At 35.1% G+C, this 27,126-nt stretch overlaps 1 protein-coding gene across 2 annotated transcripts in view; it reads right to left on the reverse strand.

Annotated features, from left to right (window-relative positions):
• The window catches only part of AGMO (alkylglycerol monooxygenase), a 357,556-nt gene that overhangs the window by 191,246 nt on the left and 139,184 nt on the right, over positions 1 to 27,126 (reverse strand). For both annotated transcript variants that reach the window (XM_033193230.1, XM_033193229.1), the window contains exon 6: positions 297 to 363. In XM_033193230.1, coding sequence (XP_033049121.1) covers positions 297 to 363 — 67 coding nt within the window. The remainder of the gene's footprint in view (positions 1 to 296; positions 364 to 27,126) is intronic.

A 27,126-nucleotide genomic window follows, 5' to 3' on the forward strand; every position in this document is an offset into this window, starting at 1 on the left:
AACATAAAATGTGCATCTCCTCAGCTGGTTAAACATTTTCTACTACAATGGAGCTAAGATTTAGGTAGAACGAAAAAGCCAAAAGTCAGATAGATAAAAACCCTCACTCCACCCCAACAGTTCATACTTTAGAGATGAGGCTTGTACCAAAGAAGATAGAAAAGAAGAAACTATATTTATTTGTAAAACATGTGCTGACTATATTGGGGGATTGTGATTAAATGAAGTAAGGCAAATAATAATGTATTTTTTAAAGAAATTAAGAGGAAAAGAGAGAAGAAATAGAACTTCCTTACCATGATGAACCCTGTGATGGCTAGGAGTATTAAGAATCAGTTCCAAAGGACCAAGGTTATTGATGACCTGTTTAAAACAGAAGGAATACTTATACATATAGTTATCATTAAATGTGTATTAGTATATAAATACTCACATTAGAAACTCACATAAATTAAGAGACATTGCAAGTTTCAGGGTTGGTATCAGAGAGTGGAAAAAAGTTCCTCTGCAATCTGGAATTCATATAAAGACAATAGTAATCTCAAAACTCTATTCTGAGAGGCAGCATGGTGAGTATGGTGTCATGGTTAAGAGCTAGACTTCCAGTTCAGCTTCAAGAATCTCCACTTATTACTGTGTGATCCTGGGGAAATGACTAGGTTTTCATATCTCAATTTTCTCATCTTTAAAATGGAAATAGTAACATATCTACATAATAATGTTGTTCTGAAGATTATTAATGTTACTGTATTACATACCACTATCACCAAGGCACAATTCCCTTAGATTTCATGTTGTGTTATAGTTTTTGCCTTTCAACTATGGCTTTGATTATTTATGAGAGCAGGGCATTACCAGGAGAGTGAAAACACTGTGTTATGTTTCCTGGAGTTACTTCACCCTGTAATCAGCCATGCAGCAACAACTTAATATTGTATCAGTAATCTATTACATTAGGGTGATCCTACTTACTCAAATAGAATACTAAATCTTCTCTTACCTTTCAAGGCATCGTCTACCATTACATCTTAGAGGTGCAATTCAAAGTCAAATATGTAAAAGGGCCTTTTTTCACAATTAAAGTTACTTCAATATCTAGTGCCTAACTTTCTAATTAATTCTCACAACATTTCTTAGTAAGAATCCCCTAGTTCTGAGTCTATAAATTCTAAAAATCATAGGAACCAGGTTGTTGTCATGAAAAAAGTACAGCAGCCCACATGTAAGACATTTGGTATGTTATATTAATAATATTGAACAACTTGAGATCTTCCACCAACCATGGCAGATATCAAGATATTTTACTTTTCTTTATTCACAATCTAAACTGATTTGTTAGAGCCTACCAATGAAAAAATCAATACATTGTCATGATATTTTAAGACATGACTCACTTTTAGGGTTAGCTTCCATTTGCAGGACATATGAGGAATAAAGAAATGAGTTAAATGATGCTAAAGGGAAAAATAGTCACTGACAATTATGACACTGATATGAATTTGATAGTAAGTCAGTGGTGTGGGAAGAAATAGAGAGAGATGGGACTGTTTAAGATGAAAAAATATTTAAGACACATAACTAAATTTAAGGTGTACACCTTGTTTAGATATTGATTTGAACAAACCCAACATAAAAGACATTTTATAGGCAATAAAGAAAAATGTATTATAAGCAGGGTGTTATTAATAGATGATAGGAAAAATATTATTTTCATTGGGAGTTATAATGGTATTGCCATTGTGTTAGAAGATGCATTTGTTTAGAGTTGTATAACTGAAATATGTATGACAGGAGATCCAGATTTTGCTATGAAATATTTTGGCAATGAAAAAAGAAAGAAAAAAAGGATAACTGATGCAAATAAATCAAAATCTTGAGTTTTGAAACAAAATGATGGAGATATGTAAATTTATTCTGTTATTCTCTAATTTTATGAATGTTGGGAAAAATTTAAGTTAAAAACTTAAACAGAACAAATTGCTAATAATGTCCATAAATGCTCACTAAGCCAACTGGAAAATAATAGATTGCCTAAGTCTCAGACATATTTCTAATTCAAAACTCTTTATCTAGCAGGGTTTAATTATTGTTTGGCAGTCTCTGATTAAAACACCCAATTTACAGTTGTTCAATAAATGTGAACGGGTAGGGTGACCATACCATATTCAGCTTGTGGCATCGTGTAACCTCTTGAAATGGAAGCTGTGGCAATGTTGCCACATGTCAAAACTTATCCTTCTCTGGGACAGAGGCCATCAACATCTCTCCATTAGGCACATTGTTTACCCACCTGAAAGAGACAGTTCTTGCCTCTCTCCCTGTTGCCCAGCTGCTAAAGGATTTCCAGTTTCCATTACAGAACAGACAGAAACATTTGCATGCAAAAGAATGTCTACTATATTTTATGTGTCAATTTAGCTCTCCCTCCCTTCCTCCCTCCTCCCTTTTCCTTCCTTCCTTTCTTCTTCCTTCCTTCCTTCCTTCCTTCCTTCCTTCCTTCCTTTCCTCCTTCCTTCATTCTTTTTTCTTTTCTTCCCATCCCTCTCTCTCTCTCTGCCTTCCTTTTCTCTAAGGTCCTATCCAATATTTTTAAAGTTATTTCCATGAGAGATACATTTTGACCTCCAAACAGCAGAAGTTTTGATTAATTCATATGATGGAGCTCATTTATATGCCAAAGATTATCTGTGTTTTTAATTTCAGGAGTTTAAACTACCATGAATATATAGTTCTTAAGAGAATATGTTCCTATGAAATAAAGCACAAGAAGCATTATCCCACAAATACACTGTTAATAACCAGGAACTGGGAAGAAGGTACAGATGAATAACCCTTTATTTGATTGGACTACATTGCTTTCTACTTGGTGGAAAACTATTTGTTAAGAAGAATGGTGAAGAATAGAGAACAAGAAAGTGGGGATCCTCAGCAGTCTAGACATTGAAATCTGATGCTTTTGTTGGGCTTTGTATCTATGGCAGAGAACCAGATGAGAAAGGATAAAACCATTTTACCCTTGTTTGTCCCTTTGGTGCCTAACATGTGTTACAAAAACAAACAACAAATGTGGGTGGAGAGGACTACACTGACCAGCTTCTGCTCCCCAGATGCATTTCTGATCCTAGGCCCTGGCATGTGTGCAGCCAGATGTAAAGCCACACAAATGGTGAGTGCATGCAGATGACTGGAGCCTTGGCTGAGTGCACTGTTTTTTTTTTAATGTCAAGCCCTTTTTTGCAGTGAAAATCTTTTGCTCCTGCAGGCTAAAGGATGGTGATATCAATATTGAAAGTTCCTTTTTAAAAAAATAGTCAAAAGCCAAGTACAACACAGTCAACCACAGATAAATTTCCTGGTAGTGCCTATGAGTACCTTGGAGGTGGGGAAGACCACCTCTGAGTGAGAGATGATTCATCATTCCGACAGCCCAGTCAGAACCTCTCATGTAAAAAACCCTTCCAATTCAAAGTCATGGAGAATTCATTAATATTTAGTAAGGGTTGAGCATAACGACTTAATTATCGCCTACTTTTGCAAATTCAGCCATTTGGCAATTCGACGACGTCTAGCTTTGAATCACTTCCTGAAAATATGTTACTCTGGGAATAATTGTAGCAATTCTCATTTTTAGAAGTTATTTGTTGGTGTTATTTTTTTAGACATAGATGCGTTTGTTTAAATTATCAAATTTTAGGACATACAGAGGGCTTCAAAATAACATAGTCCAATATTTCATTATTTAAAAAACCCCATAAAACTGAAGCTCAGAGAGGTTAAACTACTAGCTTAAGTTTATCAGGTTGTTTTTTAACATATATTGTTCTTAAGACATACAGCAATTTTCCGTTGAATAAAAATACTTTAAACTTTTAGAACTTTAATAGAAAAGGATAATTCCTTTTCTATTTCATATTAGTTAAAATGATGCTAGGTATTTATAAAGATCCCAGGGATTTCAGCTTCTAAACCTCCCCATTTGGTATTTTAGGGATTTTTGGCTGCTCCTTTGGTCTCTGAAGCAATGCTCTAAATATTGTATTCTGTAACTGGTTTTTTCTTGGTCTTATAACTTGAGAACTATGGATGCCTAGAAGGGCCATGAAGGGTTTCAGAAAGTCAGAAAAACCCTGAAGTTTTAGATGACATTTTATAAATAAGTGCCTATGGTATTTTTCTGGGGAGAAATTCTAGCATTTCTATTATATACTGAAAAGAAAGCATAAGTTCGTAAAGGTTTAAGAGCCAATGTCCTAAACAGACTAGACAAGGTTATTTCCTTTGTCTTTCTTATTATATTGTGTTGTCAGTTTACAGATCAGTAAAACCTGAGTGCTATTTTCTCATCCAAACTTCACAGAAACTTAAACATTTTTTAGCTCATTTCTTAAAATTGGTAAATTTTTCAGACTATTTCTTAAGCTATTTTATTTGTATAGTAACAAATTATAAATATATAAATAATACAAATAACAATTTTGTAACAGTAAGCTACATGATGATTCACTTTCATTCAACAAAAATGCTCTGGACAATTTATTGGAATGATCACAAACTCCTCATTTCTTCCTCTCCAATCTCTGGTGGAAGTGGGAAAGAAGAGTTAAATATAAAAACAAGAGAAGAGGGAGCCATGAGACCGTTGTTATCTCATTATGTCATTTCCCCTGACCAAAAATAAAACGAAGCCAAATAAAAAGACTCCTTGTAATGAATCAAACATTGTCCAAACCTTTCAGAGTTCAAAACCATTTACATTCTTTCTGGAGAGTGATTTCTAATGTTCTCTTTCTTCTCCGTCTAAGACATTAACCTCCTAAAAGCTTCTGGAATCCTGCTTTTTCTCCAAGATCAATTCTCCAAGCACCCTTCTTGATTTCTCCAAGGAGAGTTTTGTTTTCCTTTCTCTGGATGCATATTGACAGATCGTTAATTCTCATGTCTTCCAGTTCTGTGTGCTAGTTATTTGTTTTCATTTCTTATACTATATTGCAAGTTTCATGAGGATGAAAATTGTGCCTTACCATTCTCTGTGTTTCTCAGGTCACATACAACATTGGTTACGCATTGTGATTGTTTGACAATAGTATATAAATAGATAAATCCCTCTTACTCCTCTCACACTCTTATTTCTTGATAGCGGTGGTTCTCAAATTGGGGTGATTATCCCCAGGCAATTTTGGCAATGTTTGGAGATAATTTTAGTTGTCATAACTGGGAAAAGTGCTACTGGCATCTAGTGAGCAGTGATGGCTTTAGCGCTGTTAAATATTCCACAAGGAATAGGACAAGTCCCCGCAATAAGAATTATCTGGTACAAAATGTCAATAATGCTCAAGTGGAAGAATTCTGCTTTGTGGATATGGGGGTCTTTCTGTGCTCCAGACTTTTACTGTTCAGGAGGAAAACACTGCATAATTTGTGTGTTCTAATCTGGGAGTTGGTGGGAGGAATGCCATAGGGAGTGAGTGTGGTGGTCATTACCAGGGCCAGAGGCAAAGCATGAGTCTGGAGCTCTTGGAGTTCGAAGCCAGGAATGAAAGTCCAAGCATGATCTTTAATCAAGTGAGTTGGGCAAGTTAAGATAAAAAGCTAAAATGAAGGAGCCAAAACAAATAAACAAACAAAACAAACAGAAAATCACAGAGCAAGCAACGTAAAACTGGATAATAAGGTGGTGAAATTTCGGTGATCATTGGCAAGTGAATACCATAAATTATTTTTATATTATCTGAGTTCAGTTTTAGGAGAGCTTCAGTTTCAAATGAAAGTAGCCAGAGATGGAAAAGTGATTATGAAATTTCTTTTGAGAATCCTTATGACCCTCCCTACCCTGCACTCGCACATTAAGTTGAATAATGTAGAGACCTAAAAGATTCATAAAACTCCCATTGTATCTAGGTGACCAGTCTGAAACAATTTTCCTATAGAAATTGATAAGCTGGCCGGGCGCGGTGGCTCAAGCCTGTAATCCCAGCACTTTGGGAGGCCGAGACGGGCGGATCACGAGGTCAGGAGATCGAGACCATCCTGGCTAACACGGTGAAACCCCGTCTCTACTAAAAAAAATACAAAAAAGTAGCCGGGCGAGGTGGTGGGTGCCTGTAGTCCCAGCTACTCCGGAGGCTGAGGCAGGAGAATGGCGTAAACCCGGGAGGCGGAGCTTGCAGTGAGCTGAGATCCGGCCACTGCACTCCAGCCCGGGCTAGAGCGAGACTCCGTCTCAAAAAAAAAAAAAAAAAAAAAAAAAAAAAAAGAAATTGATAAGCTATGTACATGTGATAAATAATTAAATGCTTACTCTGAACTGATCACAGTTTTTTTCATGATACAATTTTCAGAAGTTTTCTCACTACCTTATATTACCTAAAAAACATAATTCTGTGTCTTGTGTCTTTTCCATTTAAATTGAAAAATATTGGAGTTGAACTCTACAAAGCATCCAAATAAATATAGGAAATAACAGTCCGTCTGAAACTATTTTTTATTCGATTAACTTATTCCATTCTATATAATTCATAATTATTTCTCTTGATTCCTTTGATTGGGAAACATTGAGTAGTTAGATTTTTGTGGCTTGATTAAAAGTAGAGATGCAATTAACTGGTGATTTTAGTTAGAGAACAAGACTTATCTTGATCAAAAATATTCAGTTTGTTCAAAACAAATTATTTTCTTTGAATTGCTTGGAAATTTGCCTCCTCTTACCTCATTCTGACTATTGAGGTTGGCGAAGAGACTTTCTAAATATTGGGAATGCCCATAATATTATTATTCAATTTTTACATCTGCAAATGGATACTAAAATACTAGAATATGTTATTGAAAAGTCATAGGAATATTTATAACCACTTACTTTTCAGAAAGAAGGCCTGCATCTATGGTTAATTCTAAAGTTCATCCCAAATCAAAGATGCTTACAAATATTTATGATTCTTGTCTGAGAGGGAAAAATCATAATAGGGAAAATATATCCTAAAAAGCATGTGTTTTACAGAACCCTCTTTATAATGCATGTGCAAAATGATACGCTAAATGCTGAGGAATGACTGGGTTTGGGTGAAGTGAAATGAAATCTCCGTAGTAGGATAAATGTCTGCATTTAGATGAGCATAGGTTAGAGTGACAACATTGACTATAACTAGTCAAGACTTTTCGTTATAACGTCATGCATGATTGATGTTCCAGCAGAGTCCAGACCACTGTGGGTCTCCTTATTCACTGTAGCCAGTATTTAAGGGAAATACTAAGCCAGTCTCTCATACATTTATTATCTGACAGGAAAAATCTTTGTCATGTTAGATTCAGCTGAGAAAGGTATGCTTAAAATGAAGTTTAAAAATGACAATTCTTAAAGATTAATTTTCAGGTAAATTAGTGACAAGATTCAGTATCAGCCAAGTCTAAAATTAAATGAACTAACAAGTATGCCATAATTACATGGCTTTTTCCTGGCCAATTTTCTTCTCGCATACCTCACTTCGGTTCCTCCTCCTCCTCTTTCATTTTTTTCTCTATCTTTCTTTCTCTCTTCTTCTTCTCTTTTTGTTCATTTATTCTTTCATCTATCTGTATCCAGCTATCTTATCTATCTATCTAAACGTGAGTGTGCATATGTACAAAAATGTATTTGGAAAGACCTTTATAATTAACTATAGGCTCATGCATACTTATCTAAAAAGTGTGTAGTAATAAATAAATATTTCTGTGCTCCTTCAATAAGATATTGCCATATTTATTCTCATTTGCAGATGGAAAACCTGAAGGGCACACATATGTAGTATAATCATATATTTAACCTTATTAAATATATTTACCATATATACTAAATATTAAATATATATTCAAATGCTGAACAATTACTTCTTTAAGTACCAACCTACCAATAAGGGTTTTCTATCAACACTAGCAATAATCTATTTCAGAGCGTTAAAACCTGTATTTATAAATTCTTACCAGAAACTCTTACTGAATGCTATTTGCATAACAAGAGAGTAAGAAGTCTCTCGTCAGCCAGTTCATTTATTCTGCAAATATTTATTGAGTTTCTAGGGACTTCACTAGGTTTTAAAAGTAAAAAGAAGTGAGGTAATACACAAGCATTGCCTGAAGCAAATTTACACTCCAAAGGCTCCTTCAATGGAAAGTTAAAACTATATCAGAAAAAAAGATTTTACAAGCAAGTTACCTTTTCCACATAATTTTGTTTTCTCTTGGGACTGATAAAAAAATCACTCATTTTTCTTTCTTTTATAATTACTATTTCACAGTAGAGATATTTGAATTTATAATAAATTTGAAGTTATAATTGGCTCAAATATTGTCTAATAAGAAGCAAATTGAGTTCCCTTTCCAAGTCTCAAGCTGAAAATTACTTTTAGTGTTGATGCGTGCTTTTATTTAGTTTCCCGTAGTGCAGCTTTGCAATAATCTCATTGATTATTCCTGAAGAGAATTTAGATTATTCTTTCTTGCTCACAAATTTCTTCAACTGATTATACAGAAATTGAAAGAATCTGTATGGATTTCATTTATTCTCTGGTTATTTATTGAGTACAAGGTACTGCGGGAAGATCTTTCCAGAGGTCACAGAGTGGAACAATGGAAATTACATTTTAGTGTCTGCTAATTTATCTATTTATTAACTTAAAAGTAGAATAAATGACAATGTCAGCATTTATTGTTTGAATATACATAAAAATATGCTTTTATACTATCAATAAAATCTACAGCAATTCTCATTTAAAGTTCTAGAAAAGGAATAAGATCCGCAAACACTGTAAGTCAACATATTAAAACAGTTTCTTGTTCTGAATTAGTTGATCTTTAAACATTTATTGTTTTACTTGTTACAAGCTTAATCAACCTGAACGTTTATGGATACATTTATATTATAGAGCATCTGGTGATGAAATGTAAAAATGAAATCTTAATTACTTCTTCCACTATTTCTGCTGTGTTAATTCAAGACAACCACACAAGTATTTAGACAGATGGTAGTGGTGGTCATATTAGCCTCTGATTTATCTACAGGGAAGGAAGAGAAAGCAGAACTCTTAGGATATGTGCTTGTCTGCCTAGTTTCACACTTTGAAATGCTGGGCAAATCCTGATTTATTCATGGCCAAATGTTTTCCTATTTGATTAGGCAGTTTTCTACTTCAGTAAGCATGTAATATGGAGGTAGCTGAATTTCCACACTAAGGAGTGAAAAAACAATATTTACAGTTTGGAAATAAAACAATCTGGAGGAATCAGGACTGTTGGGATCATAAAGAGTTTCATAGGGAGTAAATTTCTGATGAATCCATACCACAGGGTTAAAGAGTTAAAGGCTTAGTTTTAATGAAGAATGGGACTAGGTTATGTTTATACAATAAACAAAAGTTTTAAAGGACTGCGTTTATAATAAATTATCTTGAAGGCTGATTCTTGTCACTTATGATTACATTATTCCTCAAACAAAACGACAAGAGCAGGACAAGTTAGCATTTTATTTGAATTTGTTTCAGCATATCTTTTGAATAACACTTTCGGTTTCTACTTGGAGAAATGAATACAAGTAACTGTTAAAAGTGTTCCCTCAAAAGAGAATAAATCATTTTGTTATTTTTAAACAACACAGAGTAAATTTACAGAAGAAAAACTGGAACCATTTACAGGTTTAACCATCCCAAACTTCATTCTTATGTAACATGATTTTATATTTACAAGTTTAGGCATCCAGTGATGAATGGAATCATGCTGGTATGAGTAATAATAACATTATATGAAAAGAAGGCAACTGATAAACTGGAAGGTTAAGCAATCCATGTCCAAAATTCCAGTCCACAGTATTATGGTGCAAGCTCCATACTTTTGACTCTTTTTAAAACTCACTGTGTTGTGACTGCCATTATGATTGTATTCCCAATTTCAGGTGTGACTTCTACTGATTAGTCAGCAAATGTTAATTGATTACCAACCGACTATGTGCCTGACACCATCTGAGCATTAGATACTTTAGTAAACAAAGCAAATATGAATCTACATTTCAGCTTCCATTCTCTCCTCCCCCCTTTTTTTTAATTTATAAAGAAAAAGAAGTTAAATGGACTTGCAGTTCCACATGGCTGAGGAGGCCTCACGATCACGGTGGGAGGTGAAGGACAAGCTAAAGCACATTTTACATGGCGACTGGCAAGAGAAGCATGTGTAGGGGAACTCCCCTTTATAAAACCATCAGATATCATGAGATTTATTCACTGTCATGAGAACAGCATAGGAAAGACCCACCACCATGATTCAATTACCTCCCACCAGGCCCCTCCCATGACACGTGGGAATTATGGGAACTACAACTCAAGATGGTATTTGAGTGGGGACACAGCCAAACCATACCACCTGGTTTTAATGTTTGTTCCTCTACTTTTGCCAAATGCCTGAGGCCACTACCAGCCTGAGATCCTTTTCAATGAAAATTGGAGGTTGATTATCTTGTCTATGTGAGTAGTAGAATTCTGACCTGAGATCTGCAAGTTGCTAGGTTTTTGTTTTGTGTTTTGTTTTGTTTTGTTTTGTATTGTTTTGTTTTCAGACAGATTCTTGCTCTGTTGCCCACGCTGGAGTGTAATGGCGTGATCTCGGCTCATTGCAACTTCTGCCTCCTGGGCTCAAGCTATCCTCCTGCCTCAGCCTCCTAAGAAGCTGGGACTCCAGGCAAGTGCCACCACGCTTGTTAAATTTTTAAATTTTTTGTGTAGAGCTGAGGTCTCACTATATTGCCCAGGCTGGTCTCAATCTCCTGGCCTTGAGTGATCCTCCCACCTCAGCCTCCCAAAGTGCTGAGATTACAGGTGTGAGCCACCATGCCTGGCCATTGGTAGGTTTATAACTAGGGAGGTATTCCCATCATTTTTTTCTTTTTACTGTGAAACTGCCTTTTTCGTACTCATCCACTGAAACTATCGTTTTTTAGAGACTCCTGGCTTCATGCAAGGATCTTGTCGATCCCTTCCCATCCCTGTACCAGCTCCAAAACTTTGTCTCTAGTTTACTAGTGCAGATGGATCACTAGTACTTTGGTGAATGGTTTGGTATCAAGGCTCTTCTTTTTTTAAAAATTATACTTGAAGTTCTAGGGTACATGTGCCCAACATGCAGGTTTCTTGCACAGGTATACATGTGCCATGTTGGTTTGCTGTACCCATTAACTCGCCATTTACATTAGGTATATCTCTTAATGCTATCTCCCCCTTCCCCCACCACACGACAGGCCCCGGTGTGTGATGTTACCCTTCCTGTGTCCAAGTGTCCTCATTGTTCAATTCCCATATATGAGTGAGAACTTGCAGTGTTTGGTTTTTTGTCCTTGCGATAGTTTACTGAGAATGATGGTTTCCAGCTTCATCCATGTCCCCACAAAGGACATGAACTCATCCTTTTTTATGGCTGCATAGTATTCCATGGTGTATATGTGCCACATTTTCTTAATCCAGGCTATCACTGATGGACACTTGTGTTGGTTCCAAGTCTTTGCTGTTGTGAATAGTGCCACAATAAACATACGTTTGCATGTATCTTTATAGCAGCATGATTTATAATCCTTTGGGTATATACCCAGTAATGGGATGGCTGGGTCAAATGGTATTTCTAGTTCTACATCCTTGAGGAATCGCCACATTGTCTTCCACAATGGTTGAATTAGTTTACAGTTCCACCAACAGTGTAAAAGTGTTCCTATTTCTCCACATCCTCTCCAGCACCTGTTGTTTCCCAACTTTTTAATGATTGCCATTCTAACTCATGTGAGAGATGGTATCTCATTGTGGTTTGGCATTTCTCTGATGGCTAGTGGTCATGAGCATTTTTTTATGTGTCTGTTGGCTGTATAAATGTCTTCTTTTGAGAAGTGTCTGTTCATATCCTTTGCTCACTTTTTGATGGGGTTGTTTGCTTTTTTCTTGTACATTTGTTTGAGTTATTTGTAGATTCTGGATATTAGCCCTTTGTCAGATGAGTAGATTGCAAAAATTTTCTCCCATTCTGTAGGTTGCCTGTTCACTTTGATGGTAGTTTCTTTTGCTGTGCAGAAGCTCTTTAGTTTAATTAGATCCCATTTATCAATTTTGGATTTTGTTGCCATTGCTTTTGGTGTTTTAGACATGAAGTCCTTGTCCATGCCTATGTCCTGAATGGTATTACCTAGGTTTTCTTCTAGGGTTTTTATGATTTTAGGTCTTGAATCATTTTTTGTATAAGGTGTAAGGAAGGGATCCAGTTTCAGCTTTCTACATATGGCTAGCTATATGTAGTTTTCCCAGCACCATTTATTAAATAGGGAATCTTTTCCCCATTTCTTGTTTTTGTCAAGTTTGTCAAAGATCAGATGGTTGTACATGTGTGGTATTATTTCTAAGGGCCCTGTTCTGTTCCATTGGTCTATATCTCTGTTTTGGTTCCAATACCATGCTGTTTTGGTTACTGTAGCCTTGTAGGATAGTTTGAAGTCAGGTAGCGTGATGCCTCCAGCTTTGTTCTTTTGACTAAGGATTGTCTTGGCAATGCAGACTCTTTTTTTTGTTTCCATATGAACTTTAAAGTAGTTTTTTCCAATTCTGTGAAGAAAGTCATTGGTAGCTTGATGGGGATGGTATTGAATCTATAAATCACCTTGGGCAGTATGGCCATTTTCACAGTGTTGATTCTTCCTATCCATGAGCATGGAATGTTCTTCCATTTGTTTGTGTCCTCTTTTATTTCATTGCGCAATGGTTTGTAGTTCTTGAAGAGGTTCTTCACATTCCTTGTAAGTTGGATTCCTAGAGATTGTATTCTCTTTAAACCAATTGTGAATGGGAGTTCACTCATGATTTGGCTCTCTGTATGTCTATTATTGGTGTATAGGAATGCTTGTGATTTTGGCACATTGATTTTGTATCCTGAGGCTTTTCTGAAGATTTCTGGTCACATACACCCTCCCAAGATTAAACCAGGAAGAAACTGAATCACTGAATAGACCAATAACAGGCTCTGAAATTGAGGCAATAATTAATAGCCTACCAACCAAAAAAAAAATCCAGGACCAGACGGATTCACAGCCGAATTCTACCAGAGGTACAAGGAAGAGTTGGTACCATTCCTTCTGAAACTATTCCAATCAATAGAAAAAGAGGGAGTCCTCCCTAACTCATTTTATGAGGCCAACATCATCCTCATACCAAAGCCTGGCAGAGACACAATATAAAAGAGAATTTTAAACCAATATCCCTGATGAACATCAATGCAAAAATCCTAAATAAAATACTGGAAAACCTAATCCAGCAGCACATCAAAGCTTATCCACCATGATCAAGTGGGCTTCATCCCTGGGGTGCAAGGCTGATTCAACACACACAAACCAATAAACACAATCCAGCGTATAAACAGAACCAAAGACCAAAACCACAAGATTATCTCAAGAGATGGAGAAAAGGCCTTTGACAAAATTCAACAGCCTTTCATGTTAAAAACTCTCAATAAATTAGGCATTGATGGTACATATCTCAAAATAATAAGAGCTATTTATGACAAACTCACAGTCAATCTCATACTGAATGGGCAAAAGCTGGAAGCATTCCCTTTGAGAACTGGCACAAGACAGGGATGCCCTCTCTCACCACTCCTATTCAACATAGTGTTGGAAGTTCTAGCCAGGGCAATCGGGCAGGAGAAAGAAATAAAGGGTATTCAGTTAGGAAAAGAGGACGTCAAATTGTCCCTGTTTGCAGATAACATGACTGTATATTTAGAAAACTCCATCGTCTCAGCCCCAAATCTCCTTAAGCTGATAAGCAACTTCAGCAAAATCTCAGCTTCCATTCTCAAATATCAGATCTCTTTGTCATCCATTATAAACTTTTATCTGTTAAAAATATTTTCAGATACTAATATTTTGAAGTCAAATATTATATAATACATTCTCAACCACTAGATTAGAATCTATAAGGACTTACACGTCTTAAGTTCATTTGCCCTGTCATTTCCATTTGCATAGTTTCCTGCTAAGGACAAGCCATCTTACTATCCTTCCCTTGTCCTCTTAGGGATTAAAAATATAAACATTATTAATACATCCATTCTGACTCAGGTCTTTCCTATGAGTATATTCTTCTTGTCACTTTTTCTGCCTCCTGCCAAGAAACAAACATATTGTAGAGAATCTACTTAACACAATCAGTGGATTCATTCATTAAAAAGATGTTTGCTGGTGGTGATCTAAGTTTTATACACTGGGAAAACAAAACTTAATACAACATAGTTATTATCCTGAAGAAGTTTACTGTCAGCTCCTACTTTCATGATGCTCAAAATTTATTCCATTTACATTCAGTCTAACGCTTGTTCAAAATGCAGATTCCTACCTTCACTCACCAGATATTTATCTCATGTGGTTCTTGGAAGGGAGCAGTCATTCTATAACTTGGTAAGATATAATGTGAGTACTTACACTCACATTATTCTGATGCATGCAGGAGACCCTACCCTTGCTCAGTTCTAGTTGTGACTTTGCGAACCAATTCCAAAATGTAGTCATTTGGCTTTTTCAAAATAAATACTATTCTTTGAAAACATATTATGTTCCAAACTATGAGCTTTACATTTGTTATTTCATTAATCTGCATAACATTCTTATGGATGAGTGTGACTACTGTTACTTAACAGATTTGGAAGCAAGGTCAGAGAGTCTAAATAAGTTTAGTAAATATTCATATTCATTCATTCACAAAACAGTCTCTTTTAGGTTCTGAGAACAAAGCAGTAAACAAGCTGGAAAAATATTGAATGAAGCTAAAATAGGACAGATTTCTCTTCGATTTCAAAATGTATAATCTTATTCATTATGTTATACTACTCCCTTATCCCTGAAATGTTCTCTTCTTCAATTTGGTAAATTAATTTCCATCATGTTCCTTGTGTCTAAGAGCTCAAATTCCAATCCATTCACAACAGACATTTTTAATAAAGATTCATGAATTTTTAGACAGCCCGTCTTCAAGTAGCTGAATAAAACTCTTCCAACTTTGGTTCTCTATTTTTTTTCTGTTGGGAAAGAGTCACTACAACGCAGTAGATACTCAAAGGCGTATATGATCCTAAAATTGTTAGTGACAAGGGTGCTAGTTCAGGTCAGAAGACTTAAAAGGTCCGTTTGTTTGGAATACACACACACACACACACACATACACATAGGTATATATATGTATATATACATACATATATGTATATTCCAGTATATTTGCATAAACACTAGAAATCCATACATGAATAAGCAAGGAGGGGATGAATTGTCTGAAAAGGTAACTGTAGAATAGAAGGAAAGATTATTTTACAGAGAACAAGAAATGTATAGGATTTCCATTAAAGATGGACTGCAAGAGAGAACAAGAAGCCAAAGGTGACATCAGTATTTGATCTTGATGTTGACTTCAGAGAAATGAAGCAAAGTAGAGGAGCAGAAGATTTAAGGTGATAAAAGTCATAATAAAATACATTTAGATATGTTGATTAAAGGTAGTAGCAAATATTTCCAAGAATATGTTAAGTAAGGTATTGGAAACACTGATTTAAAACCCATAAGCATCTTTATTAATATTTAGCACTAGCAACAATTATCAATAATCAAGACTTTTTTATTTGAACACAATGCTTATTAAAATTTATGTGTGTGTGTATATTTGTATGTGAAATATGTTTACATATACACACAAACACAGTAATATAATAAATGAGAAACATTTTTTGCTATCATGGAATTCAGAGAATAATGAGAGACACAGAGAGTTAAACAACAAGTACAACACAGTGGCATAAGAATTAAACTTCACTATTATTATTAATAATTAGATGCTTCCCATGTGCAGAAACTAATGTGTTATCTAATTTATGTCCCCAAACAGAGCTCGTGCTCTTAACTCTTAACTACCAATGTGGAAATAGAAATATACACAGAGGTAGTATAAAGAAAAGTGCATCGAGCTCTTACTAGGAGGTAAAAGAAAGATGTTGCAGAGGAAGTGGTAATTGGGTTGTGTGATGAAGAATGTTTTAAAAAAGGTTATCACAGAGAGAGCATGTGCAAATACAGATAACCCCTAAGTATTTCAGGAAGCAAAGAGCAGGGCAGTTTAGCTATACTGGTTGACTTAGGGGATGGGATGGGAGTTGTAAACAAGGGTCATTTTCTAAGAGCCCTGAAATCTGTTAATGAATTTAAGGGTTTTGATTTTATCTTGGAGACAATAGAAAGTCACTTAAGAATTTTTTTCTCATGTTAGGAGTGCCCTAATATTATTTGAGTTCTAAAATAATCATCACAATTGTTGTATGAAAACATATAAGAGAGGCAGAGTGTGTAGGCATAGAAAAAAAACAGAATTCTGTTGTAACCATCTGTAAATGATGAAGGATCATAAATTCAGGTAGGGCAAAAGAGACGGAAAGGGTAAGAGATATTAACGAACTACTTGGGAGGAAAACTCAACCAGTGTATAATGAATGTTTTAAGAGTGAATTGCTGTGTTATTAACAATTATGCCAGAAAAAAATAGGTATAACTGGGGCTGTTCCGAGCAAGCTGATACATATGACATCCTAGCTGTAAGATATGTAAAATCAATGATATGGGATTTCAGAGCAGGAAAGGAGAGAGAATTGCTTACCAGGCTTTGAATCATGGTTCTCCTACTAACTAGCTGCAACAACAGTAGGCAAGTTACATAACCTCTGTATAGTTGTTTCCTCACTTTGAGTGGGGACCATGGGTTACGTGATAATTAAATAAGTAAATACATGTAAAATATTTAGCATAATGACTAACACATGGTCTGAGCTTTATAGTGGTTTGTTCTTAACAGGGGTACATTTTCTGGGGAAGGGAGAATTTGAGTTGAGCTTTGAAGAATGTATAGAATAATAGCATATGGAAAATATGAAAAGAAGAGAAAATGCAAATATTGGATATTAGATGCATTTGAGAAATGCAAAATGGTCCAGGTTTATTGAGCTGCACAGTATGTAAAGTAACGAGACATAGACCAGGAGATATAGTTGGAACGTGGTACACAAAGAACATGAAAGGAATTTAGACTTTATTCGGTAAGCAATAGAACATCACTAAAGTATTTTCATCAGGACTGGCCTCTGGAAATAGGTTAGATTTTAAGAGGGGGGAAGTAAATGTGGGTAAAGTATACACAATTATTTGGTACAGGAAGAATTACAACTGATCTTGGCCTTAGCCAATGACCTTGATCTTTTAACTCTACCATATCAGTTCTTTATGAACTCTGCTGCTACCCACCAGGGTCTACCGAGTGAAACTCAGATAAATGTATTGTTTGAGGAAAAAGTGTGACAAGTGAATGAAGTAGGGTCAAAATTTATCTCCCATGCATGCTGTGTCGTCTTATATACATCATAGAATATTAACGTTCTTAGCCTTAAAAGGAATGAGATTTGCTCACAGAGTTTGGTGAATATAAAACATTTAGTTTTCCGACTTTCTTTCTTTCTTTTTTTTTTTTTTTTTCAGACGGAGTCTCGCTCTGCCGCCCAGGCTGGAGTGCTGTTGTGGCCGGATCTCAGCTCACTGCAAGCTCTGCCTCCTGGGTTTAAGCCATTCTCCTGCCTCAGCCTCCCGAGTTGCTGGGACTACAGGCGCCCGTCACCGCGCCCGGCTAGTTTTTTGTATTTTTTAGTAGAGACGGGGTTTCACCATGTTAGCCAGGATGGTCTCGATCTCCTAACCTCGTGATCCGCCCGTCTCGGCCTCCCAAAGTGCTGGGATTACAGGCTTGAGTCACTGCGCCCGGCCTAGTTTTCTGACTTTCTATTAAATTTCTGGAATGGTTTCTTGCTGCATGTGTGTCCACCCATATCCTTAAAATAAAGCCCTATTACTGAATTCATTCTTTACAATCTGTAAAACTTTAATTATCCTTCAGAGATTCAAATTATTTTGTGAGAATTAAGTGAGCAATTTTTGCTTGGCACATACTGGATGCTTAATACATGGTGGCTATTTATTACAACATTAAGATCAGAAATGACCATTGTAGAGGGAAACTGCATAGTGTAGTAGATTAGAGCAAATAATATGGAGTCTGACTACTTTGTATAAACCCCAGGTTTGACACTTACTAATCATATGGCCCAGGGTGAGTTATTCAGTATATTTAATTGAAGGTAATGCCACTACAAATTCTAATGAGTTGTTATGAAAATTTAATGTTAAAATACTTCCTGAAAAATAGTGAGTACTGGATAAGCTCACAATAAAATAAACAATAAATAAATAAATGAATAGAAATGATACTCATTAAATTTTCTTTGGAATATGTCTGACCAATTCTCAGTAACCATAAGTAACTGAGAATTCTTGGACTGAGACCACTGTAACCGTGCTTCTAAACTTCAGTCCTTTTAAAATACATTCTTCAAAATTAGCTACTTCTTCATAAAGAAAATGGTAACTCATTTTCCATCATTTAATTTTTTTATTGAGTACATAAGACTAGGATACTTAGTCTTACGTGTAGTAACAAGATACTACAAGAATAGCAATAGATTCTCACTAAATGTCTGCAGACCACAGTAATTGAAATATTTTCAAAAATATGTTGAACCTGTCAAATGTAATAATCTGTACATTGATCAGTTTATAGATCAGAAAAAGTAAATAACAAAAAAATTCCTAAACAATGTACTTTATGATTAGAATCTCAAATTTTTACAGTTAAGAATGCATTTTTTCCAGCTACTCAGGAGGCTGAGGCAGGAGAATGGCGTGAACCCAGGAGGCGGAGCTTGCAGTGAGCCGAGATCACACTACTGCACTCCAGCCTGGGCGACGGAGCGAGGCTCTGCCTCAAAAAAAAAAAAAAGAATGCATTTTTTTGCCCTAAAGTAAGTTGGGGATTCATTAATTATTTAAGTCTTAAATTTGATTGCATTTATTCATATTAATAATTCATATTAAACAAAATATCCATTGAATTAAAATTGTGTCATAAAATATACATGAATAATCATCATGGCTAAGAGTGCTTAGTAAGTGACATACAGTAAAACAGGTATCTATATTTTAAAAAAGATAACAGTAACAATACTGAAAACATTTTTTAGTACTTTCTATGTTATAAATTACAAGTAAGTAATATCATTTCCATAATGTAAACTGCATCTTTCATTTTGTGGCCTTTAGAATTATATTGCCTGAGTTCAACTCCAGATTTTATTTGTTACTATGAGTATATACTTGGGCAGAGTTCTTTACCTTCTTCGCCTTCTTGTGCTTGAGTTTCAAGCATTATTTTAATTGTTAGATTGAAATATGAACTACATTTTTTTAATCCTCACAACCATGTATACACTATGGTTGAATGTCCCCTCCAAAACTCATATTGAAACTTATTTGCTATTGTGACAGAGTTAAGAGTTGGGATCTTTAAGAGGTGATTAGGTCAGGAGGGTTTTGTCTTCATAAATTTATTAATACTATTACTGCCTAAATCAGGAGTGAGTTAGTTATTTGAAGAGTGGGCTCCTGATAAAAGAATAAACTTGCACCCTATTTGCTCTCTGTATTGCATGCTTGCTTGCCCTCTGCCATGTCATATCTCAGCATGAAGGCCCTCAACAGATGCCAGCACCTTGATCTTGGACTTTGTAGCCTCTAGAACTTTGAGCCAAATAAACTTCTATTCTTTATAAATTACTCAGTCTGTGGTATTCTGTTATAGCAACGGAAAACAGACTATGACACTTTGCATTGTTATTATCCTCATTATACATAGGAGGAAACTGAAGCACAAGAAGGTAAAGAACTCTGTGCAAGTTCATAGGCACAGTAACAAATAAAATCAGGAGTCAAACTCAGGCACTTTAATCCCAAAGGCCACAAAATAAAAGATGCAGTTTACATAAAAGAAATGATTTACTTATTTGTAATGTAACTTGTTTTTTAAAAAGGCGTGACTAATTGTGTGTTTATAATATTCATATTTAAGTTTTTATAATCATAGTATATGAAATATTAAAAACATCTCCCAGGTGACATATTTCTTTACACAAAATAAATATTTAATTTGATAACGAAGATTTGCCAACTAGATTAATAATTCCAATACATTAATTCCTATCTACACAAATGGTAAAATAACAGCTACAGAAATTTGATATTCACTAAACATGTGTCTCTGCAGTCATTACTTAAAATTCATATTACAAATAGTATGTATTTTTTCTTTCTTGATATGTTATTTAAAAGATAAATAAAATGGAGATAGTTACTTAAAAACATAAATCTTCACACATGACTGGATCTTAAGTAAATTTAATATAATTTTGAAGATTAGATAAATAATATTAGACTTCCATTAATTTTGGATACTAAAGGGCAATAACCAAAACACTCTATTATCTGTGTCCTCAGAAGTCAGATCTTCTAAGTCTCTGCTCATCCTGCTACCACTCTATTGCGTTTGCTGCTATAGAGTAAAATTTTTCTATTCTTCTCTACATCTGTTAGCTTCTGAAAACTTCTGGTTTCTATTATCTCATTGTATATATTACTTCATAATTCTGCTGCACATTTCTTATGCTTTCTCATTTTGCACATTGCATCCTTGCAGCTCTCTTGTACTCTAATTTCTATTGCCCTTTACTATTTAGGTCTATCATAAAATTATCTCCAGACAAAAGGACTAATTGAGGCAGTTATTTGAGTATCGTGTGTTGCTGGAAAGGATTCATTTTCCTGATAGCTTGTCAATTACATCACTGAATGGGCAGTGTATGAACCAGGTTAGGAGTCGTAGGTCAAATTTTAGGATAGCAAAAGTGACTGGAAATATAAGGGGGAAATCCTAGAAAGATAGGGACCACGGAATGGGAGCCATAATGTCTGCATACAAAGTGCCCTCAAATCCTGGCTGACTCTTAAATTACTCATATGTAGGGCAAGACACTAAGAAATCTGATGAAAAACTCAGAAGTTGGAAAGTTGTAAAATTGCTGAGCAGAGATTTCAATTGCTGTCTCGTGCTAGCAAAAGAGAATTTAGAGTTCAAATCCTGCCAAGTGAGAGGGGCTTTGTAAACACCTCGGGCATTTCATTATTTAAAAAAAAAAAAAAAAGACAAGTCTTGCCCTAAAATTGAAGATCACCAAGGATAAGGAATATGCCCTAAGACTAAAGACAGTGCCAAAAATCCCCACATATCCTAACAATGTATAAGTCAAAGTCTCCAAAAACACAGGGTAGTTAGCCAATTATTTCACCACCTCCTAGAATAATAATAAGGAATGGTCAGATGGACAAAACAGAATCTAGAGTCTTTACAACAAATCTGCCATAATGATTTACATATAATATTAACAATAAATTACTAGATGTACAAAGAAAAAAACACGAATGTGATTCATATCAAGTAAAATAACAGTCAATTGAAGTAGAACTGAATATGAACCGGATATTGGAATTAGTAGACAATAATTTTTAAATAATTATTACATTTAGGACATAAAGGCAAAATAGTCACAATAAGTGAAAGAGACTCTCAACAGAGAAAATAAACTGTTCATAAAAAAAGGCAAATTCTAGAACATAAATGTATAATATCTAATGTGAGAAATACACTGAATGGATTCAATGGCAGCTTGGAGAAAGTAGTGAAAAGATCAAATAAACTTGAAGACAAATTAATATATGTTATTCAATCTGAATGCAAAAGAAAGTAAAATCTTAAAAATTACAGAGCATTACTGATCTCTAAGGTAGTATCATGAAGAATACATAGCTAATTGATGTTCCCAGAGGGGAGGAGAAAGAGAAAGGGACAGAAACAATGTTTAAGAAAATCATGACCAGGACGCCTTAACTCCAAAGCACATACTTGTAGTCCCAGATTAATGTTTTTTAAATACCACATTGGCACATTATAGTCAAACTGCTAACATTTTAAAAGGAAGAGAAAAATTTTGTAAATATCTAGGAATAAAAAGACACATTACCTATGGTATAACAATGATATGAAAATTGAATTATTAGAAAAAATAAAAGTTTAAAGACAATGAGTTAAACTTTTTAAAGTATTGAAAAAAATGCAACAAAGGAATATCCATTAAGAATTTCATATTCAGAAAAGTATCTTTCAAAAATTAGGGAAAACATGACATCTTAAGATAGACAGAAACTGAATAGATTTGTTGCTACAAGTCTGCATTACAAAAGATGCAAAAGTTATTCAGCCTGAAAAGAAATAATAAGGGATGAAAACTTAGGTTAATGGAAAGAAAGAAGACTATTAGAAGGTAAACATCGGGGCAAACAAAGAAGATAAACTGTTTTATTTTCTTGATTCCTTTAAACATAACTGACTAATTAAATCTAAAATAATGAAAGCAATATTTTGGGATTGATTTATTTATTTATTTATTTATTAGAAGGAGTCTCACTCTGTTGCCTAGTCTGGAGTGCAGTGGTGCAATCTCAGCTCACTGCAAGCTCCATGTCCTGGGTTCACACCATTCTCCTGCTTCAGCCTCCTGAGTAGAAGGGACTACAGGAGCCCGCCACCACGCCAAGCTAATTTTTTTGTATTTTTTTGTAGAGACAGAGTTTAATCGTGTTAGCCAGGATGGTCTAGATCTCCTGACATGGTGATCTGCCCACCTTGGCCTCCCAAAGTGCTGGGATTACAGGTGTAAACCACTGTACCCAGCCATATTTTGGGATTTAGAATGTGAAAGATTAGCATATGTGAGAATGCTAGCTAAAAGATTGAGAGGGCATAGATTGAATTATATTACTATAAAATTCTGACATTTATGGTAAGTATTATATTAATTCAAGGTAGAATATTACAGGAATGCATATTTAATCCCTAGAGTAGACACACACACACACACACACACACACACACACATACGAAGAGATGGAGAAAGGTGGGGAGAGAGAGAAAGAGAAAACAAGTCAGTAGAGGATGCCTACATTTTACTTTAGCCACTTCTATCTTATACCATCTAGCTCCTTGCCAGAGCAATAAGGCAAGAAAAAAAAAAAGCACAAATATAGGAAAAAAAAAGAAAGAAAGAAAATTGTCTTTATTCGATGACCACAAAATTATGTATGAGAAAAATCCTATAGAAAATAAAATTATTTTACAAATGTGTGAATAATGCATCCTTTAAAGCTATGATAATCAATAAATTGAGGAACTGGCATAAAGGGAAACAAATACATCAATGAGAGTGAGTAGGAGTCTAAATATAAATCCAAACATAAGTGGTCAACTTTTTTTCAACAAGCCGCCAAGGATATCTAATGGATTTTTTTTAAGTTTCTATAATAAATGGGGCTATAGTTAGTGGTTATGTACATGGAAATCAGTCATCTTGATTACATACCATATGTAAAAATTAATTCAAGAATATCACAGAGTAACGGTAAAAGTTAAAACTCTAAAATTTTCAAAAGTAATCCTAGAAGACTACCTTTCAGAGGTCGTGATAGTCAAAGATTTCTTAGAGAATTTTTTTTAAAAAAACATAAAATAGTGAACTTCAAAATTCAATATTTCTGCTCATGAAAAGTCATCAGGAATAAAATAAAATCACATGTTACAAATTGAGGGTTTTTTTTTTTTTTTTTTTTTTTTTTTTTTTTGAGACGGAGTCTTGCTCTGTCACCCAGGCTGGAGTGCAGTGGTGCAATCTCGGCTCACTGCAAGCTCCTCCTCCCAGGTTCACACCATTCTCCTGCCTCAGTCTCCCGAGTAGCTGGGACTACAGGCGCCCGCCACTATGCCCAGCTAATTTTTTTGTACAGGCTCATGCCTGTAATCCCAGCACTTTGGGAGGCCAAGGCAGGTGGATCACAAGGTCAAGAGACTGAGACCATTCTGTCCAATATGGTGAAACACCATCTCCACTAAAAATACAAAAATTAGCTGGGCATGGTGGTGCGTGCCTGTAGTCCCAACTACTTGGGAGGCTGAGGCAGGAGAATTGCTTGAACCCGGGAGGCAGAGGTTGCAGGGAGCTGAGATGGTGCCACTGCACTATAGCCTGGCAACAGAGTGAGATGCTGTCTCAAAGAAAAAAAAAAAATCATTGAATCATTTGATTCAAATCTTCAATATCAAAGAATTAAGTTATTTCTCTGTTACATTTCTCTACTCAAGCATTACATGATAGATACATTAACAATGTGATAATAAATTTTAAAAAAACAAAGTCAATAGTGTTAATAGTATCATTACACGATTGCTACTGTAGTGTGAAAACTCAGCTAACACCCAAATAACACCTGATGTCTAAAATATACTTAAAAATATTCCACAGATTTAAGTTAAAAACGTGTATTAAATAAAAAGATTTTCTTACTATCTTTAGTGAATTCACAAGAGAGTATAACTGAATATGTGCTGCAGAGGCTTTAGATCCATGAATAATACACAGACAAAAATATAGTCACAAAAATTAAGCAACAGAGTAGAGTTTCAAGCCAAATGTTTCACAACTTTTTAAAAAAAGAGGATGACAATAGACTTTGTTGTTTGTTTTTCTTTTCTTTTCTTTTCTTTTTTTGGGGGGTTTGGGGAGGGAGTCTTGCTCTGTAACCCAGGCTGGAGTGCAGTGGCATGATCTTGGCTCACTGCAAGCTCCGCTTCCCAGGTTCAAGCAATTATTCTGCCCCATCCTCCAAAGTAGCTGGGACTACAGGTGTGCAACACGCCCAGCTAATTTTTGTATTTTTAGTAGAGGTGAGGTTTCACCATGTTGGCCAGGCTGGTCACAAACTCCTGACCTCTGGTGATCTTCCCACCTCTGCCTCCCGAAGTGTTGGGATTACAGACATGAGCCACTGTGCCTGGCCTAGACTTTGTTTATTTATCAAAATAACTCAAAAGTAAACAGAAAATTTCCATAAATGATTTAGTGTGTTTTATGGCCTATTTTAATCTCACATACAGTCTTTCAAAAATGTGGTTTTAGGGGTTTTCCTTCCTTTTATTCTAATGTGATTGATTTTAAGAGAACTGAATCTTCCTCGCTTTCCAAAAAAAATCAGTATCTTCTTAAGATCATATTCCCCTTAGAGTAAGAACTGATTTTTGTGGATGTTAGGGGAAGTGAAACAATTGTAGGAATGAAACTCTACTCAGGAATATACAGGGCTCTTTTTCTAACATTGTCATCTCTACAGCTCATATATCATTTCTGTCAATGGAGATCCAAGTGTGATGCCCGATATTAAACAGTATGCACGTGGCCTAAAGGGGTTCACACAATTTACAGTACAGGAAAACATAAAGTGAGTATTTTTCTAGACTAAAGGCTGTTGTTTTCAGTTTTTATTTTTTGCTTACTAATCTGTGTTAACTCTTAATTGAAAAAAGCAAGACAAGCAAATTGTAAAAATGATTTAAAAAAAATACTTAATACTTGTCCCACTCCAATCCTCTATTCCATTAGTCTTTCTCTCCAGAATCAGTCATGGTGTCCAATCTCTTGGCTCTCCATCCTGAATTATTCTACTATTTGTAAACAAACTATTCTGTGTTGTATATAATAAACGAATGTAACTGCACAGTTGAGAAATATTTCAGAATTGTTTTCACGGTTAATAATACAATTTAAAATTCCAAGATCCAAACCATGAATTTCAGAAGATGTGTTCTTGCCTCCCAGGCAGCTCAACTGTAGGAACCCACACACAGAAAAGTATTTTGAAAAGCATAAAGTGTAACACAAGGGAGAGGTTCTAAGCATTGCTTTTGAAGTGGAAAGAAGCTCCTTGGAGGTTCTTAGTTAAGAAGAATTAAGTCTCACCAGTGGCTTTTCTCCACTCGTGCTTTACTTCATGAAATGGAACTCAAATCCTAGCTCATGGCCCTCTCAGAGGGACACAGGAAGATGTGAAAGTGACTGAGGCACTATTGTTCTGCATCCAAACTAATACCTGACCCAACACATGGCGTGACCTGGAGCAGAGCTGCTATAAAATGTAATTCTCCCTTAACCCCTCCATGTAAATCATCAGAAAGCTTCCCTTCACTGATTTAAACAAATTTGGTCTTTGACCTCTAGAGTTAGAATTGGCTGCAACATCTCTTTCAGATGGTTGTAGTATTGAGTGTTTGATGTGTGTTAAGTGTCATAAAACACAATACTATTTCATGATAGATCTTCAAATAATGCTACATATGTCCAAAGTCATGGTAACAGTCTCTTTATTCCAAGTAAATCGGTAGCATAAAATACTGCAGGTTAATGGAATAATGCACTTTGTTGTATCAAGATTTCACGTACAATGCAGCTGTGATTTGTAGTGTTGTTCAACCAGTTGCAACACCTGTCAACATGCTTCCTCTAGTAACTTCAAAAGGCTTCCAATAAATACCAAATGTTTAAAAGAGTGCTTGTGTGTAGGTGAGAATTTTTCTAGGTCTGTGATTTTTGGTATTTTAGCAGTAGGATTGGTACAAATGTTCATAAAGCAATCAGCTGCTTAATAACCTAGCTGCAAACATTCAAGTCTGACAATTTGAAATGCCACGGAAGACTCTAAAATTACATTTCTCCAGTTTTTTTTTTTGGGGGGGAGGGGGAAAAACTAACAACACACTGAACAATTTTAAATAAAATTTAAACTCTGTAGTTAGAGCAAGTTTTCCAATCAAAAATTATTTTCATAATTTCTATAAAATTTTTAAGGATGTTTCAAAGAGCTCCAACAGAATATAGATATATTTATATACACACACATATATATGTTTAAATCTTTAAATTTAAATGAATTTCAACCTCTCTTGGTAAATAATGTTTAATAAACTGTCATACAGGAAGATATTGTATTGAATATAGTATTAAAATGTTTTGGTACTTAATAGTTCAAAAACTTGTTTTATTTAATTGAGACCAACTGGCCTCATTGCTTCTTATAAACTTTGCAATATATATTCAGTAAAAAGGAATAAAAATGAACAGATGTTTCTCCTTAAAAAAGGCAGACAAAGATTTTTCTTACACAATAAATCATCTGCTAGTGGATTTCCAGGACATTGCTTCAGGCTGTTTAGGTATAAAACTTACAAAGATAAAAAA

This window comes from Trachypithecus francoisi, unplaced genomic scaffold (assembly GCF_009764315.1).
Source record: "Trachypithecus francoisi isolate TF-2019V2 unplaced genomic scaffold, Tfra_2.0 Lachesis_group4, whole genome shotgun sequence".
NCBI classification, from domain to species: Eukaryota; Metazoa; Chordata; class Mammalia; order Primates; family Cercopithecidae; genus Trachypithecus; species Trachypithecus francoisi.